Source organism: Ahaetulla prasina, chromosome 2, assembly GCF_028640845.1.
Source record: "Ahaetulla prasina isolate Xishuangbanna chromosome 2, ASM2864084v1, whole genome shotgun sequence".
Taxonomy (NCBI): Eukaryota; Metazoa; Chordata; class Lepidosauria; order Squamata; family Colubridae; genus Ahaetulla; species Ahaetulla prasina.
In genome coordinates, this window is record NC_080540.1 from 143,458,123 (window position 1) to 143,473,821 (window position 15,699).

A 15,699-nucleotide genomic window follows, 5' to 3' on the forward strand; every position below is an offset into this window, starting at 1 on the left:
GCTCTTTTTTTGATAATTTAATATATATAATTTAATATAAAATATAAAAATTAGACAAAGTCTATGTTAATATGCAGCCTTCCTTACCCCCTTCCTGGCATAGGATGGGGAAGAATATTGTCCCTGTTATTACTTCTAATCTGAAGAGGAGCATCCACTTCCAGCTGTTTAGAATCACCAATAATCTTTTGAGATCTTTTCAGATTTCATCCAAGTCATATCACAGAGAATGGAATCAAAGGCTGGTTTTAAATCTATAAAGGCTACATAAAATAGTCCCTTAGATAGAACAGTATATTTATTTATCCACCCAATAAACACCGGGTATACATTGAATTGTTGTCTGAATTAAAAATATTAACACATTCTGAAAAAAATATCCCATCTATACATGTTTGTGTACTAGGCTATAAACAATACATATATTAAAAATATATATTTCCATTTCCAGTTTATGTCATGGAAAAAAATAGTGCAGAAACATTCATTTTGCTGTTCGTTATGAAATATTCAGAAATGTTATATCTCTAGACACGATAAATATGAGGGTTAATCTAACAGACAACTAGGCATATTTGTTAAACATAGAGAAGACTACAGAATATCTTTTCCCCAGGGGATGTCCAGACGCAACATTCTTCAGTGTGCTCAACCTATTTGTCTTCCATTTTTGCTGGAGGAAGAAACTGTTGTTTGCCTCAGTTGTTGATTAGTCTTTCAACTATCTTGTTGGTGCTACAGTTCTCTCCATTCAGAAGTTGGAGCCAATTCAAAATAATCTCGCTCATGTTCTTTGCACAGTTCCAGGAATACCTGAACAATACAATAAATCAATAACTATAAAGGAATTGCACATACAGTACATTAGATTTATAAACTTCTAGCATTGATTCTGATTTCTATCTAGGCACATCTGAGAATATAAAATAATTGCACAATGGATTATAGCAGCTTATGTCTGTGTTTTGTTTGAGGTAGAAACACAAAGGTAAATTTATCTATGCAAGGCTAAAGTATTAAAATGTTTTGTTTTTTCCAGCATGCATCTGATGTTTCTGTAACTCCCTTTACCAGCGCTACAAAGACAGCTTAGCGCTTAAGGTCCTCCCTTAGCCTAGGGAAGGTTGCTAGTTTAAAATGTTTTTGAGTAGCTACTTTTCCCCCTGGCCTTTTTAAAATTTAACATAAGTCTTATAGTAACTTGAGATTGAAGAGTTTCACCTCCTGCTCTCAAATAGCCAAAATACCTCATAGACCAGCTTTTATTATTCTGGGATGTAAGCAAGAACTTTCTCACTATAAATATCACTATGTGTTGTGACCCAGGTTCCTGGACCCGGACTCCTGGACTCTGATGATTCAGAAAGTGAGGGAGAAGACCTGGCCAGCCCTGCTTCTCTTGAGCCCTTTCCCTCCCTGGCACCCACTCAAAGGGAGGAGGAGGGGCCGGCAAAGCCTGATTCCATGGAGCCTCCTTCTGATTTGGCAACGCCCCAAGAACAGTTTTGGAGTGATGCAAGGTTACGTAGACTTGATCGGTGTGCGCAGCAGCGGAAGAGTTGGGACAAAGCCAAGTCATAATTGTCATGCAGTGACATCTGCAGAGACTATAAATAGGAGGCGGGACTTCCTGGTTTTTTGTCTTGGACAAAGTAATGAATTTGGGCGGGCAATCTGTATCAACAGAGGGAAGAATATATTCGTGAGTAATTCTGGCCTTATCTGTAATTTCCTTGTTATCTCCAGAAACTTGGCAGGCCCGTGGGTAGACGTAGCCAGGACATTTATATATATGTAAATAAATCAGAAAAGGAGGCCTCTGACTGACTCTTTGCTGGGAGTATTGGGAGAAGGGAAACAGAACATTATGCTATTTGAATATCTAAGCCATTACCTGTTCCAAAGTGTTCAAAGAAAAGTTGTACTCTTCAAGACTGAAGCGTTGTTTAGCTGTGTAAATAAAATATTAAGTCAATTATAGCTGTTTGATTTACATCTGACTTAGGTGATAATTTGCTTTCCTTCCTCGTTGCACAATTACTTTTTCTATCCAACATAAATCTCTTTACTCACTGTGATAGCATCTACACAGATTTTTGAGTTAATTTAATGCCTTATCCAAAGAATGCTTTTGACATGGAAGATTACTCTTTTTGATTACCCTTTTTGAGAAGGTGGCAAGAAATCATAGTACTGCAGGAACCTGTTCATTGTGGCTGGCTGAAATTGAGGTGGCCAACAAATTTGCCCCTGATCTAGCTGCAAGGCAATCTGCAGGTCCCTACAAATCACTACAAAATTTATTCCAACTTACCATCTTCTAGCATGGCAAAGGCTCTAGAGAGAGGCAGGGCATCTTCCATTGGGATCTTATAGGCCAACAAAGTGGATATCCTAAGAGGAAGGGAAACCAATCATTAATGAGTAAACTAACACAAATGCTAACATAGAGATCAGATCTACTTGAACAGAAAAAGAAAAGTTGGCAGGGAAGGTAATATAATAGGTAATATAAGGAATAAATCCATAGCAATATTTTTGAGGCACAATTATGACTATTTGGGAAGGAATCTGTATGCAAGATACCTTATCTGGCAAGGAAAATACACATGACATCCCTTTGTATCCAGGTATATGAATTTTCCACAGTATTAAAACTTCCTGTTTAATGTGAGGTTGACAGAAAGGAACATTTACACTTCCATTTACTTTAAACTCTCCAGCTATACAGTAGTTGATAGTAATTTCGGAAAACAGCTTCAAGTAAGATGCACACTAAAGCCAAATAAATCAGGCTATATCGGCTCCTTAATCAAAGGCAACAGATGAAAGCCATAGTCAACTGGTTAATTTGACACATGCTATAAGCAAAAACAAATATTCTATCAGAATAATATGGAATGTACTAATTAATATGGAAGAATAATGTGGAATGTACTAATTAAAACATTTTTTAAGAAACCTGTCAATTTGCAGAGGTTACCTTTCTTGACGTGCTGCTTGTGGGAAAATCTTTAGAATCTGAGTATTCACAAGATCTCCTTGTTCTACTCCCTTTACTTTTATTTGTAGCAAATAATTTTTCCCAAATTTGCTTTTCAAATACTGAATTGAACCCAGGCACCTGCAGAAAGAAAGGATTATCATATACTATTCAGACACAGATAGTCCTCACTTAACAACAGACATTGGGACTAGAATTTCCATTGCTAAGAAATATGGTTGTAAAGCATGATGTCATCCAGCCTTATCACCTAGTAAAGCAATTCCTGCACTCCCTGTTGCCATTGTTAAGCAGCACTTGTGGATTTCTCAGCAATGAGCTCTTTTCCACTTCCTGCTGACTTCCAAAGACAGTCAATGGGGAAGCCCTCAGGGAAATTGCAAGTTCTAGGCAGTTTACAGGCAGACCAGCAGGCAGCTAAATGGCCCCTGGCAGGGTGGGGATGTGATACCGATGGTATCTGTGAATTCTATTTTGAAATATAATTTATTTCCACTAGTATTTTATGCAGCTGCCCTTTCCCATTCAGAGAATACCTATATGAGGTCATCTGATCTTGTGTGCTATCCCAATTCCCATCAATCGTGAATTTTGCCCATATGGGAAGTGGCTTTACTTAGGTAATTATCCAAGGTGAATGCATACTTTGGCCCAGTTTGGGCATTTGTTCATGTGGAACGTCTTTGCCCATAACAAAAAACCTTCACCCCAGAGCAGCTGCCATCTCTATCAAACACACACAGGGCATCTGTTACCATTACCCATTTATCTTTTTGCTCTTAAGTGATGTGATATTTGTGTAATATCTATGATATATTTTCTACTCTATTGTGGAATCAGCTGAACTCCCATGTAATTCATTCAGTTTCAGCCTTTGTCTTTGTGTCCTCACAATCCACTTAGAAATAGAAAATTGCTACTTAAGCAATTACTAGAAAACTTATTGATATCATCAGCTGAAGAAAGCAAGCTTCTTTGAATTAAAAATGACTACTTTAGTAAATGACTACTTATTTATTTATTTATTTATTTATTTATTTATTTATTTATTTAGTAAATGACTACTTCAGCTTCAATCGCAATATTACAAGAGCAAAAAATAGATTCAAGCTTAATGTCAACCGCTTCAAACTTGATTGCAGAAAATATGACTTCTGCAACAGAGTTGTTAATGCTTGGAACTCATTACCTGACTCCATAGTCTCTACTCAAAATCCCAAAATCTTCAACCAAAAACTGTCTACTATTGACCTTACCCCATTCCTAAAAGGACTATAAGGGGCGTGCATAAGAGCACAAAAGTGCCTACCGTTCCTGTCCTATTGTTCCCTTTATTATATCAAATTAATATAGCTAATGCATATTCTTTACTTATATATATATATATATTCTTCATGATATGTTTTTTTACTTATGACAATGTTTATGTATACTGTTATGACAAAATTAAATAAAAAAAAATAGAAGCAGAACAAGAACTATCTTTTACCTTATTCACTTTGTTTCATGCAATTCTCTATTTGGGTTTTATCTATACTTTCTCTATTTGGGTAGCCTGTTATATAGGTAAAATATTTAAAGAAACCCACCTGAGTTGTCCAGACACCATGATAGCTACTCGGTCACACAACACCTCTGCTTCCTCCATATGGTGAGTTGTCAAAATGACTCCTTCATCCTTCTCCTTCAGCAGAGTGTGAATTGTTCTCCTGTTGACAACAAACGGCTGAGGAAGTTTAAGCAACCTTGAAGCAGCTCCAAAGGCCTGTTTTGGCCATTGCCATTCTGTTCTGATCCTGCATAACTGATGGGCACATCTCCCATGGCATAAGGAAAAATACCCCCATCTAGTCCCAAATTAATTTGCATTGAAGGAACTGTAAAGAGGGATAAGAAAACCTGCATCTTTTTCTCCTTACCTCTCTCTCTCTCTTTCCCCCCATGGAAAAAGACTAAAGTCTCCTCAAGGGAGTCTCAAAAGTTTTCTCTTTTAACTTTTGGGATCATGAGGAGAAGGTGGAAGAAAATCTGCCATTTAGGGGGAAACCAATTTTCCTCAGCATGAGTCAGATTCTTTTTCTGCACAGATAGGAACATAACCACATTTTCCAACAGTGACTGAGATATTCTAGAGGTATGACTTGGAAGTAGTTCCACTTGTAATATTGTCAGTTGCTTTCTCTGTATTCAGGTGTAAGAAGTAATGTTAGTCATTGGCTTTAGATATTATTTGTAGAAGGGTTCCCCACCCTACACAATAGAACTAAAGGAGGAAGGAAGGAAGGAAGGAAGGAAGGAAGGAAGGAAGGAAGGAAGGAAGGAAGGAAGGAAGGAAGGAAGGAAGGAAGGAAGGAAGGAAATCGGGAGACTGGAATTTGTCATTTTTATAAGAGTGCAACTCTTATTCTAAAGGGTGAATCCTTGAGTCACTTACCACACTTGGCGCTTCCCTTTTGGATCCAGGCCTGTGGTTGGTTCATCCAAAAGCATCAGAGTGGGATTACCCAACATGCTCAGAGCAAAGCACAGCTAAATTGTAGAGGTTGAATCTTATTTTAGAAACCACAATATTTCACGCAAACACAGAACAGAAATGTAAAGACATAATTTAAAAAAGATATTTGTAAAGTGCTCTTCAACTACACATTTTTGAATCTGTGAAGCTATACAGGAATATGCCAGAAAAAAAGACTGCTGAAATGTTCAGTAGGCTGAAATGAACCAACAAGAAAATCTTATTAGTTTTATATGAAATTGTCATGGACCAGGATAGATAAAGTATTAATAATGAATGCAGATGCCTTAAGTTGGAAATGCATAATCAGCACCAGGAAATTAAAAGTGTTCATTATGCCTCCACACTCTACTAAATCCTAATACTAACATTCCTCATCTTTCACAGTTTGTTCTAGACAGCTGAAATCATCTTGACAAAACAAAATTATGAATTATGACATCATATTTTCTGCCTTGTATTATTTAGGATCACACTAATACTTCTATGATGCTCCTACAGAAATATACCAGCGTTTGGAATATTTTACAGCGTGCATGAATCAAGTTAAACTTTAATATATGAGAATGTATTTTTGAACTTACTAGAGAGTAATTTCCCAATCAATAATTTTTAATTGCCTGCTAGGCAGAACAGAACATGTATTAAGACAAGTCTATGTTTAATATGTCAGTATTGTTTGACTGGATGCTCTGTGGTCCAGCAGCTCATCTCATTATTTCCACTGTCCAACAGATTTAAAAAATATAATATTTCCAAGCAAATATTTCCAGGCATTCTCTTCCTGCCACCATCTTACGAAATCTGCTTTCAAACAACACCAACATGGCCTGGACTTTCACCCACACAAAAAGTGATCATATAATGCAAGAGATAAAACAGTAGAAAGGCTGAGAGAGATAAGGGAAAATAACAAAGAGCAGCAACCCAATTGTTCTTGATGCTGCTACCAAATATTTACCAAACCTTTAGTATTTGCCCATTAGTACCAGAGTAACAAAATATTGAACTTACTTTTCTGGTTAATCCAGCTGCTAAAGTCTTTACTGTCTTTTTTAAATGCCCTCGGAGTTCTAGAGCTTGAGATATTCTAAAAAACAAAGCAGAACTTACAATGTTTGATCTATTCTGCAATTGCAAATGTATTAAGAAAATAAAAGATATTCCATTGTAATATTGGTTCATATGTAGAAATTTCAATTCTGATGTTCAATAGCCAAAAAAGAAAAATCAAAACTGAAAATAAACTACTTAATAACTTATAAGAACCAATACATTTCAGTTTTGAATATACAAACTGACTTCTATTAATAAAAAAATCTTGTGGCAGGAATCTAAATATTTAAAAGGATTCTTTGTCAATACCGATTAATGGCCATCGTAGCCTCATCCTTCCTGATCCCTTTTACGGCTGCAAAAATCTCCAAATGTTCTTTCATGGTCAGGTTGGACCAGAGCTCATTCTCTTGAGGACAGTAGCCAAGAGCAGCATTTTCCCCTGTCACGGCTCCATCAGCTCCTTTAATCTGCACCTGTTCCAAAGAGGTAGCATGAGGACCTCATTTGCTTTTGTCCAATGTGAGAATATACATTGAAATATCAGTTAGGTGACAAGGAATGTATATGAAATGCTAGTATTCTATACCAAAATAGTGCACTCAGAACCAAGTCCAGGAAAGATGAAGAGAGATAGCATAGGGCAGTGATGGAAAACCTTTCAGGCACCGAGTATCCAAAGTATCCACTGCAATGCACGAGTACACCCCACGCATGCCCCCATACCCCGCCTAAATTTCAAGCTGCAGGCACATGCATTTGCATGCCCCATGGATGCGTGCACACCCTGCTCATGCATACACACCCCGCACATGTGCATCAGACACCCGAAGACCAGCTGGTTGGTGGCAGGTGCGCACATATGCACGTCAGAGACCCAAAACAGAGCTAGGGCAACAGCGCCTGTGCCCACCGAGAGGGCTCTGTGTGCCACCTCTGGCACGTCGGCCATAGGTTCCCCACCATTGGCATAGGGCTACACCTAATATCAAATTGCAGCTATTAACTAGAGCAAAGATTTGATGGACAACAACATACAGGTATGAAACTTCACAACAAGTTTTTGTGTCTCCAGTCACTACTTCCACTGATAAATTAACACCCGGATTGTAGTTTTCTGTAGTTTTCCAATATACTAGTTAAAAGTTATTTCATTTTTTTATTCTCCTAAATTAAATAAGCTTTGCAATGCAATATAAATAGGAGGAAGAGCAAGAAATTCTCAAACTTTACTTTTTGTTCTTTCCAACTCAATGATATAGAAAATGTGAAATGGACGCTGGTCTCTGCCACCCATTGATCTTCTTTTCAGAAGGAAAGAAGGAAAAACAACATTCCAGATGGAAAAAAACTCCCAATGCTCCTAGTGGGTGAGTTAGTTAAGCAATAACTTTGAATGCTGCCATCTGCTCCATTCTAAGCCACATACTCCATCCTTCCTCCTGATCATATGACCAGAGAGAAATATTTGAAGCCTACCCACTCCTCTTTTCTATATAGGGACATTCACATACAAAGATGTCACATCAAGGGCAATCAAAAACACAGAAGCCAGACACAAAACATAACTTTGTTATACAGAAAAAAATTCTGATGCACCCTATGGCGTCAGGTGGAAAAAGTGCTGGGAAGAATTTGAGAAGCTATGCTCTGCAAGTTCTTTCTTGTTAAAATGGCTAAAATTACATTTACCTGTCCTGCACTTGGCTCTGTGTCTCCTATTATCAAGTTAATTGTTGTACTTTTACCAGCTCCATTGGGTCCCAGAAGCCCTAAAACTTCTCCTACGAAGTAAAATATTTCCATTAAAATAGAGCCAAGTGAACGGATAAGAAATGAATTAATAAGAACTCAGTAGAAACTCATAAGAATACAAACTGTTTATTACATTATCAATTTAATGAGTATTGGAGTACCTTGATCTAACATTTTGAGTTATATTCAAAATATCAATCAATAAAACCTTAAGGCAAAGAGATACAGTACTCATATGTCACTGAAAAAGAACTGTTAAAGAATGTTCTTTGACAGTTGTAGCCTCCCACCGCACCCCCAACTCATACAATTCATTCAACTTCCTGTTGTAAAGTTTGAGGAAAACATCCAGGAGGAGGAAGGAAAAAGAAAATTCCATTGCTTCTATGAGGTTTCACTTACAAACCATATGGATGTACATCTTTAACAAAACAAGTCTTGCTTCCAACTACATGCACACTACTTTATTATAAGAGAGAAAATGAAAGAGATTCTATTTTTGCCCTGGTTAAACTTCTTTAAGTTATTCTCTTTAATATATCAGTCAAATATGATAAACCAATTAGGATTTTTTTTAAAAAAGTTTTTTTTAATTTTATTTTTAATTTTAAATATATGTTTAAATGTAAACATACATTTAAAACACCAGTAATTCCTTACGTATGATGTCTCAGTGTTTTCTTCCTGGCTCCAACTTTTGTTGTTTCTTCTTTCTTCATTCCGATTTAAACTATTACCATTTTTCCACAGATACATTATTATCCTTTTCTTACATAATTGTCCACTGCTCATCTATACCTTTCTTCTAACCAATAATAAAATTTATCCCATATCTTAAAGTATTCTGAATCCTCTCTTTCTTTAATCATCAAAGTTAATCTGTTCATTTCTGCAGAATCTAAAATTTTTCTAATAATTTCTCCTTCCAGGGGTATTTTCTCTGCTATCCAATTTTGCACAAAAACAATTCTTGCTGCTGTAATTACATGTATAATCAAATAAATATTTTCTTTACTAATTTTCTCTGGTAGGATCCCCAATAAAAACAATTCAGGTTTTGAATTAATATGTTGTTGGGTCATTTCTTCTAATCAACCCTTTATTTTCTCCCAATAGTTTTTGGCTTCCGGCATGTCCACCACATATGATAATATGATCCTGGTAACTGATGACATTTCCAACATTTAGCTGATTTATCTTTAAACACTTTTGCCAGTTTCTCAGGTGGCATATGCCATCTATAAAACATTTTATATTGATTTTCTTTATATGCAGTAGATAGTGTTAATTTATAATTCCTCTCCCATAATTGTTGGCATTTGTCTAGGTCTATTGAATATCCAAAGTTTTTAGCCCAAGCTATCATAGTTTCCTTTACTTGTTCCTCTTCTAACTCAATCCCCAACAAAAAGTTATGAATTTTTAAAATTTATTTGTCCTCCGTTCCTGTGAGAATCCTATCCAGCTCAGTCTTTTCTAAATAAAAACCATGGAGTTTAACATCTTTCTGATATCTTGCTTGTATTTGCATATATATATATATATATATATATATATATATATATATACATATATGTTGCCGTGGAATTGGATTGAAACCTAAGGCTTAGAAATGAGAAATTGGTATGTGCTATCAAAATTTGCTACTCTGGAGAACTGGAAGGATCACATTGAGACCGGCTGGAAAGTAGCGGGCTCTGACGAGCCTGGTGAAAATCCAGCCAAACAAACTGCTGTCGGGGGGTCTTCGGACTAGAACTGTCTTGTAGGGATGGTGAAGAAGGAGAGGCATCTCGGACGACTAGGAGGAACAGGCAAGTTCCTTGGGAAGTCGGAGAAAACTCTTTGATCCGGCGGCAGGGGTGGCGGCCATTCCGATCGTCAAGAAGCTGGGGCAATCAGACTAAGAATTGTGCCAGAGCGAGGTTTTGGACAGAGTACTGGTACCGGGTGACTGATTGGCCAACTCACAGGTAATAAAGAAACAATTTGAAATCTTTGAAAAGAGTCCCAGTGTGGAAATAACAGCTAATTAGCGCTGGGGAATTTTATGGAGGGAAAAGAACAAAGCGGAAGTAAAAACACCAAAGCCCAAAATGGAGTTTGATATTTGGATTTGGAAATTGGATTTGGAAATTGGATTTGAATTGGATTGAAACTAAGGCTTAGAAATGAGAAATTGGTATGTGCTATCAAAATTTGCTACTCTGGAGAACTGGAAGGATCACATTGAGACCGGCTGGAAAGTAGCGGGCTCTGACGAGCCTGGTGAAAATCCAGCCAAACAAACTGCTGTCGGGGGGTCTTCGGACTAGAACTGTCTTGTAGGGATGGTGAAGAAGGAGAGGCATCTCGGACGACTAGGAGGAACAGGCAAGTTCCTTGGGAAGTCGGAGAAAACTCTTTGATCCGGTGGCAGGGGTGGCGGCCATTCCGATCGTCAAGAAGCTGGGGCAATCAGACTAAGAATTGTGCCAGAGCGAGGTTTTGGACAGAGTACTGGTACCGGGTGACTGATTGGCCAACTCACAGGTAATAAAGAAACAATTTGAAATCTTTGAAAAGAGTGTTTTCTATCTCAATGGCTTCTCTGATTATTCTGTTGTTAAAGTGTTCAGTTTTGGCGATAGTTCTGGTCTTTTAAAGTCAATATCATGTCCTGTGACTTTAAAGTGTTGGACCAGGGGAAGAAGTTGGTTCCTCTTTTGAATGAGTTCTTGTGTTCTTCAATGCGTGCACTTATTCTTCTGTTGGTTTGTCCAATGTATGTGGTGGGGCAGGCGGTGCATGGGATTTCATATACTCCTTGATTTTCTAACTCAATTTTGTCTTTGGGGTTTCTTAGGATGGTGGATATTTTTCTGTTTGTGCAGAATGCTGTCTTGATGTTGTGTTTGTGGAGGATCTTGCTGATTCTGTCTGTGGTGCCTTTATATATGGGAGGAGGGCTGTGCCGTTTTCTTGTTCTCTGTCTTGGATTTTAGTGGGGGTTCTTTTGGATTAGCTTGGTAATCTTATTGTCTGCTGTGTGTTATGTTCACAGAATATACCCTGGTCCTCAATATCACTCCAAAGCAGGGACTGAGAAAGGGTGTCTTGTTTTACCTTAATCTGATAACATTCTAACTGAATTCTGTGATTCAATAATAGAATCTGATGGGAAATATGTCACATTTAATCTATCCTTACAGATCATTTGCTTGGTAAAATTCTGAGCATTACTATCCCTAATTTGACCTTTGTGTTTCAAACCCCACTAGCAGTTAAAGGAAGAAACAGCTGCGATCACACATTGCTCCCAGAAGCTGAAGCCTGAAGATGACGAATGAGACTTGTCAAACGTCGCCAAGACACTTCCAATTTTATGGAGGAAAAGAACAAAGCGGAAGTAAAACACCAAAGCCCAAAATGGAGTTTGATATTTGGATTTGGAGAACTTAAAAGTATTTGGATATATATAAATATATATATATATATATATATATATATATATATATATATATATATATATATATATATATATATATATATATATATATACCAATCTAACGCAATCCCCTGTTCTTCCAAATCTTGTTTCTGCTTCAATTCCCCTCTATCTGTTAACAAGTCCTTATACCTAACAATATTTCTAAGATTAAAAGTATTTGGATATATTAAAGCCTCCATTGTTGATAACCATGTTGGAATTTTCATATAGTATTTATCTCTAACCTTCTCCCATGCCAATAGCAGTGCATTTTTTATGTAACGTCTATGGAAGTATGTATGTATCTTATTTCTCCCATACCATAAAAAAGCATGCCATCCTAGTTGTAAATCATGTCTTGTATTCCTTAATTCCACCCATTCCTTTATCCAAGTCAGTGCTGCTGCCTGGTAATATAGTTCCCAATTTGGCAGTCCAAATCCTCCCCTCAACATCTTTAGACTAATTCTAGCTTTTTTTCTTTACGATATAAATCTTGTTATCTTGTTAAGATGTTGAAAATAATTTTTTTCATGTTTTATCGATACTGTCTTAAATAGATATTGGTCTTGTGACCAGTTAGGATATTTGAGAAGGTAACAGCAAAAAAATTAGAATCTCACCATCCCAGCTCTGTTCTAAAATAGATTAAAAATACATATATGTTGCCGTGGAATTGGATTGAAACCTAAGGCTTAGAAATGAGAAATTGGTATGTGCTATCAAAATTTGCTACTCTGGAGAACTGGAAGGATCACGTTGAGACTGGCTGGAAAGTAGCGGGCTCTGACGAGCCTGGTGAAAATCCAGCCAAACAAACTGCTGTCGGGGGGTCTTCGGACTGGAACTGTCTTGTAGGGATGGTGAAGAAGGAGAGGCATCTCGGACAACTAGGAGGAACAGGCAAGCTCCTTGGGAAATCAGAGAAAACTCTTTGATCCGGCGGCAGGGGTGGCGGCCATTCCAATCATCAAGAAGCTGGGGCAATCGGACTAAGAATTGCACAGGAACGAGGTTTTGGACAGAGTACTGGTACCGGATGACTGATTGGCCAACTCACAGGTAATAAAGAAACAATTTGAAATCTTTGAAAAGAGTCCCTAATTAGCGCTGGGGAATTTAATGGAGGGAAAAGAACAAAGTGGAAGTAAAAACACCATAGCCCAAAATGGAGTTTGATATTTGGATTTGGAAATTTGGAGAACTTAAAAGTATTACAAGAAAAAGAAACCCGAAAGAAAATAGTAAAAGATGTGATATAAACTTTAAGAAAAATTTTCAACATTAAAGGAAGAATAAAGAAAAACTTTAAAAAAAAAGCCTTGTAAAGATATTTTAATTGGATTTGAATTGGATTGAAACTAAGGCTTAGAAATGAGAAATCGGTATGTGCTATCAAAACTTGCTACTCTAAATGCTATAAAGTGCATTATTTTTTTGCTTTCCTTTACAGATGTCCTAGACTTACAACCATTCGTTTAGTGACTGTTCAAAGTTACAATGGCACTGAAAAAAGTGATTTATGACCGTTTTTCACACTTATGACTATTTCAACATCCCCATGGTCATGTGATCAAAATTTGAATGCTTGGCTACTGGATCATATTTATGACGATTATTGTTCCTCAGGGTCATGCGATCATCTTTTGCAACAAGCAAAGTCAAAGGGGAAGCTAGATTCACTTTACAAGCATGATACCAACTTAACAATTGCAGGGATTCATTTAGCAACTATGGCAAGAAAGTTCATAAATCGGGGCAAAACCTATTTAACTGTCTTGCTTAGTAACAGAAATTTGGGGCTGAATTGTGGTCGTAAGTCAAGGACTAACTATATTTGTTATGTCTGCATTAAAAAATAAGTAAACGTCTTTCTTCTTTCCAATGGATTTTATGTTTTCTTGCTATGGGTGGGCATTAACTATCTTCGTACACTGAAACAAGGGAAACCAAAGTTCATCAGGCTCACAGTAATCTTATTGTCTGCTGTGTGTTATGTTCACAGAATATACCCTGGTCCTCAATATTATTCCAAAGCAGGGACTGAGAAAGGGTGTCTTGTTTTACCTTAATCTGATAACATCCTAACTGAATTCTGTGATTCAATAATAGAATCTGATGGGAAATACGTCACATTTAATCTATCCTTACAGATCATTTGCTTGGTAAAATTCTGAGCATTACTATCCCTAATTTGTGTTTCAAACCCCACAATTCTTACTTAATTTTTGCTGATCAATCACTATAATAGATTTATAATAGAGATTGAGTTAAGAATATTGTACATTCCAATCAAACCTTTTTGAACGCAAAAGGAGACGTTTCTGGTAGCCACTTTCTTTTCTTCCTTTTTCTTCTTGAAACAAGAAGAGGAACAAGCTTTCCCACTGTTGTATTCCTTGCGCAAGTCATGGACAATGATAATTGGTTTCTAAGCAGAGAGAAGATATTGCTTTCACTATATACACATGGCCATTTTGTACTCTTAGTTGATCTAAGTATGAAGAAATCTCTTTTGGTAAATCACAGAAACAAGTGGAAGTGGCTACTTCTTATCAAGAGTATGCCATTGTAGCTCAACCTATTTCTGCCTGGAAGCAGATTCCCAGTGTGTTCAGACAGATCTTTCCCGTTTTCTGTTTGCCACATTATCTAACTATGTGAACTGTTATCTAAACAATAATTCCTTAAACTGGTTTGGATAATAGAACAACAATAACTGTGTCACTGCCTCAGCAATGATGGTTTACAATAGAAAAGACAATACCTAGATCTCACTTGTTTTAAACCTTCCATAAATGTCTTAATTTTATTAAATGATTCTGGACATTCTGGTGTGCAATCTACTTTGCAATTTCTTTCAAATGCTCTACCTGCATGTTGTTCCTCTTATTTATTTATTTGAATAAATCTACATCTACATGAAGCCGCTGGGTGAGATCATCAGTGGTTTTGGTGTGAGGTATCAGCTGTATGCGGATGACACCCAGCTGTACCTTTCCACACCGGACCACCCCAACGAAGCTATCGAAGTGCTGTCCCGGTGTCTGGAGGCTGTACGGATCTGGATGGTGAGAAACAGGCTCAAGCTCAATCCCTCCAAGACAGAGTGGCTGTGGATGCCGGCATCCCGGAACAGTCAGCTAAATCCGCGGCTGACCATCGGTGGCGAGTCATTGGCCCCGAAGGAGGGTCGCAAGGCGTCCTCCTGGATGAACGGCTGTCTTTGGAAGATCATTTGACGGCCGTCTCCAGGAGAGCGTTTTACCAGGTTCGCCTGGTGCGCCAGTTGCGCCCCTTTCTGGACCGGGATGCCCTGTGCACAGTCACCCACGCACTCGTGACGTCTCGCCTGGATTACTGCAACGCTCTCTACATGGGGCTCCCCTTGAAGGGCATCCGGAGGCTGCAGCTAGTCCAGAATGCGGCTGCGCGGGTGATAGAGGGAGCCCCTCGTGGCTCCCGTATAACACCCATCCTGCGCAGACTGCACTGGCTGCCTGTGGCCTTCCGGGTGCGCTTCAAGGTTTTGGTGACCACCTTTAAAGCGCTCCATGGCATAGGGCCGGGTTATCTACGGGACCGCCTGCTGCTACCGAATACCTCTCACCGACCCGTGCGCTCTCACAGAGAGGGACTCCTCAGGGTGCCGTCAGCGAGGCAATGTCATCTGGCCCAGGGGAAGGGCCTTCTCTGTGGGGGCTCCCACCCTCTGGAATGAACTGCCCCCAGGACTTCGTCAGCTTCCGGACCTTCGGACCTTCCGCCGCGAGCTTAAAACATATCTATTTAACTGCGCAGGACTGAGTTAGATTTTAGTTTGTGGGTTTTATCTTGGGTTTTAATTTTTATATTTTTAATTAAGGCTTTTGAATAAGTTTTTAAATTGTTTTTAGAATT

General features: G+C 38.1%; 1 protein-coding gene across 1 annotated transcript in view; it reads right to left on the bottom strand.

Annotated features, from left to right (window-relative positions):
* Nucleotides 1–280: 280 nt before the first annotated feature.
* The window catches only part of LOC131191444 (ABC-type organic anion transporter ABCA8-like), a 62,587-nt gene continuing 47,168 nt past the window's right edge, over nucleotides 281–15,699 (bottom strand). Inside the window, exons 30-39 of the mRNA XM_058169586.1 lie at nucleotides 14,098–14,230; nucleotides 8,268–8,359; nucleotides 6,885–7,051; nucleotides 6,534–6,609; nucleotides 5,439–5,533; nucleotides 4,594–4,713; nucleotides 2,984–3,124; nucleotides 2,315–2,394; nucleotides 1,895–1,950; nucleotides 281–813 (exon numbers count right to left, since the gene is read on the bottom strand). Coding sequence (XP_058025569.1) covers nucleotides 736–813; nucleotides 1,895–1,950; nucleotides 2,315–2,394; nucleotides 2,984–3,124; nucleotides 4,594–4,713; nucleotides 5,439–5,533; nucleotides 6,534–6,609; nucleotides 6,885–7,051; nucleotides 8,268–8,359; nucleotides 14,098–14,230 — 1,038 coding nt within the window. The 3' untranslated portion in view covers nucleotides 281–735. The remainder of the gene's footprint in view (nucleotides 814–1,894; nucleotides 1,951–2,314; nucleotides 2,395–2,983; nucleotides 3,125–4,593; nucleotides 4,714–5,438; nucleotides 5,534–6,533; nucleotides 6,610–6,884; nucleotides 7,052–8,267; nucleotides 8,360–14,097; nucleotides 14,231–15,699) is intronic.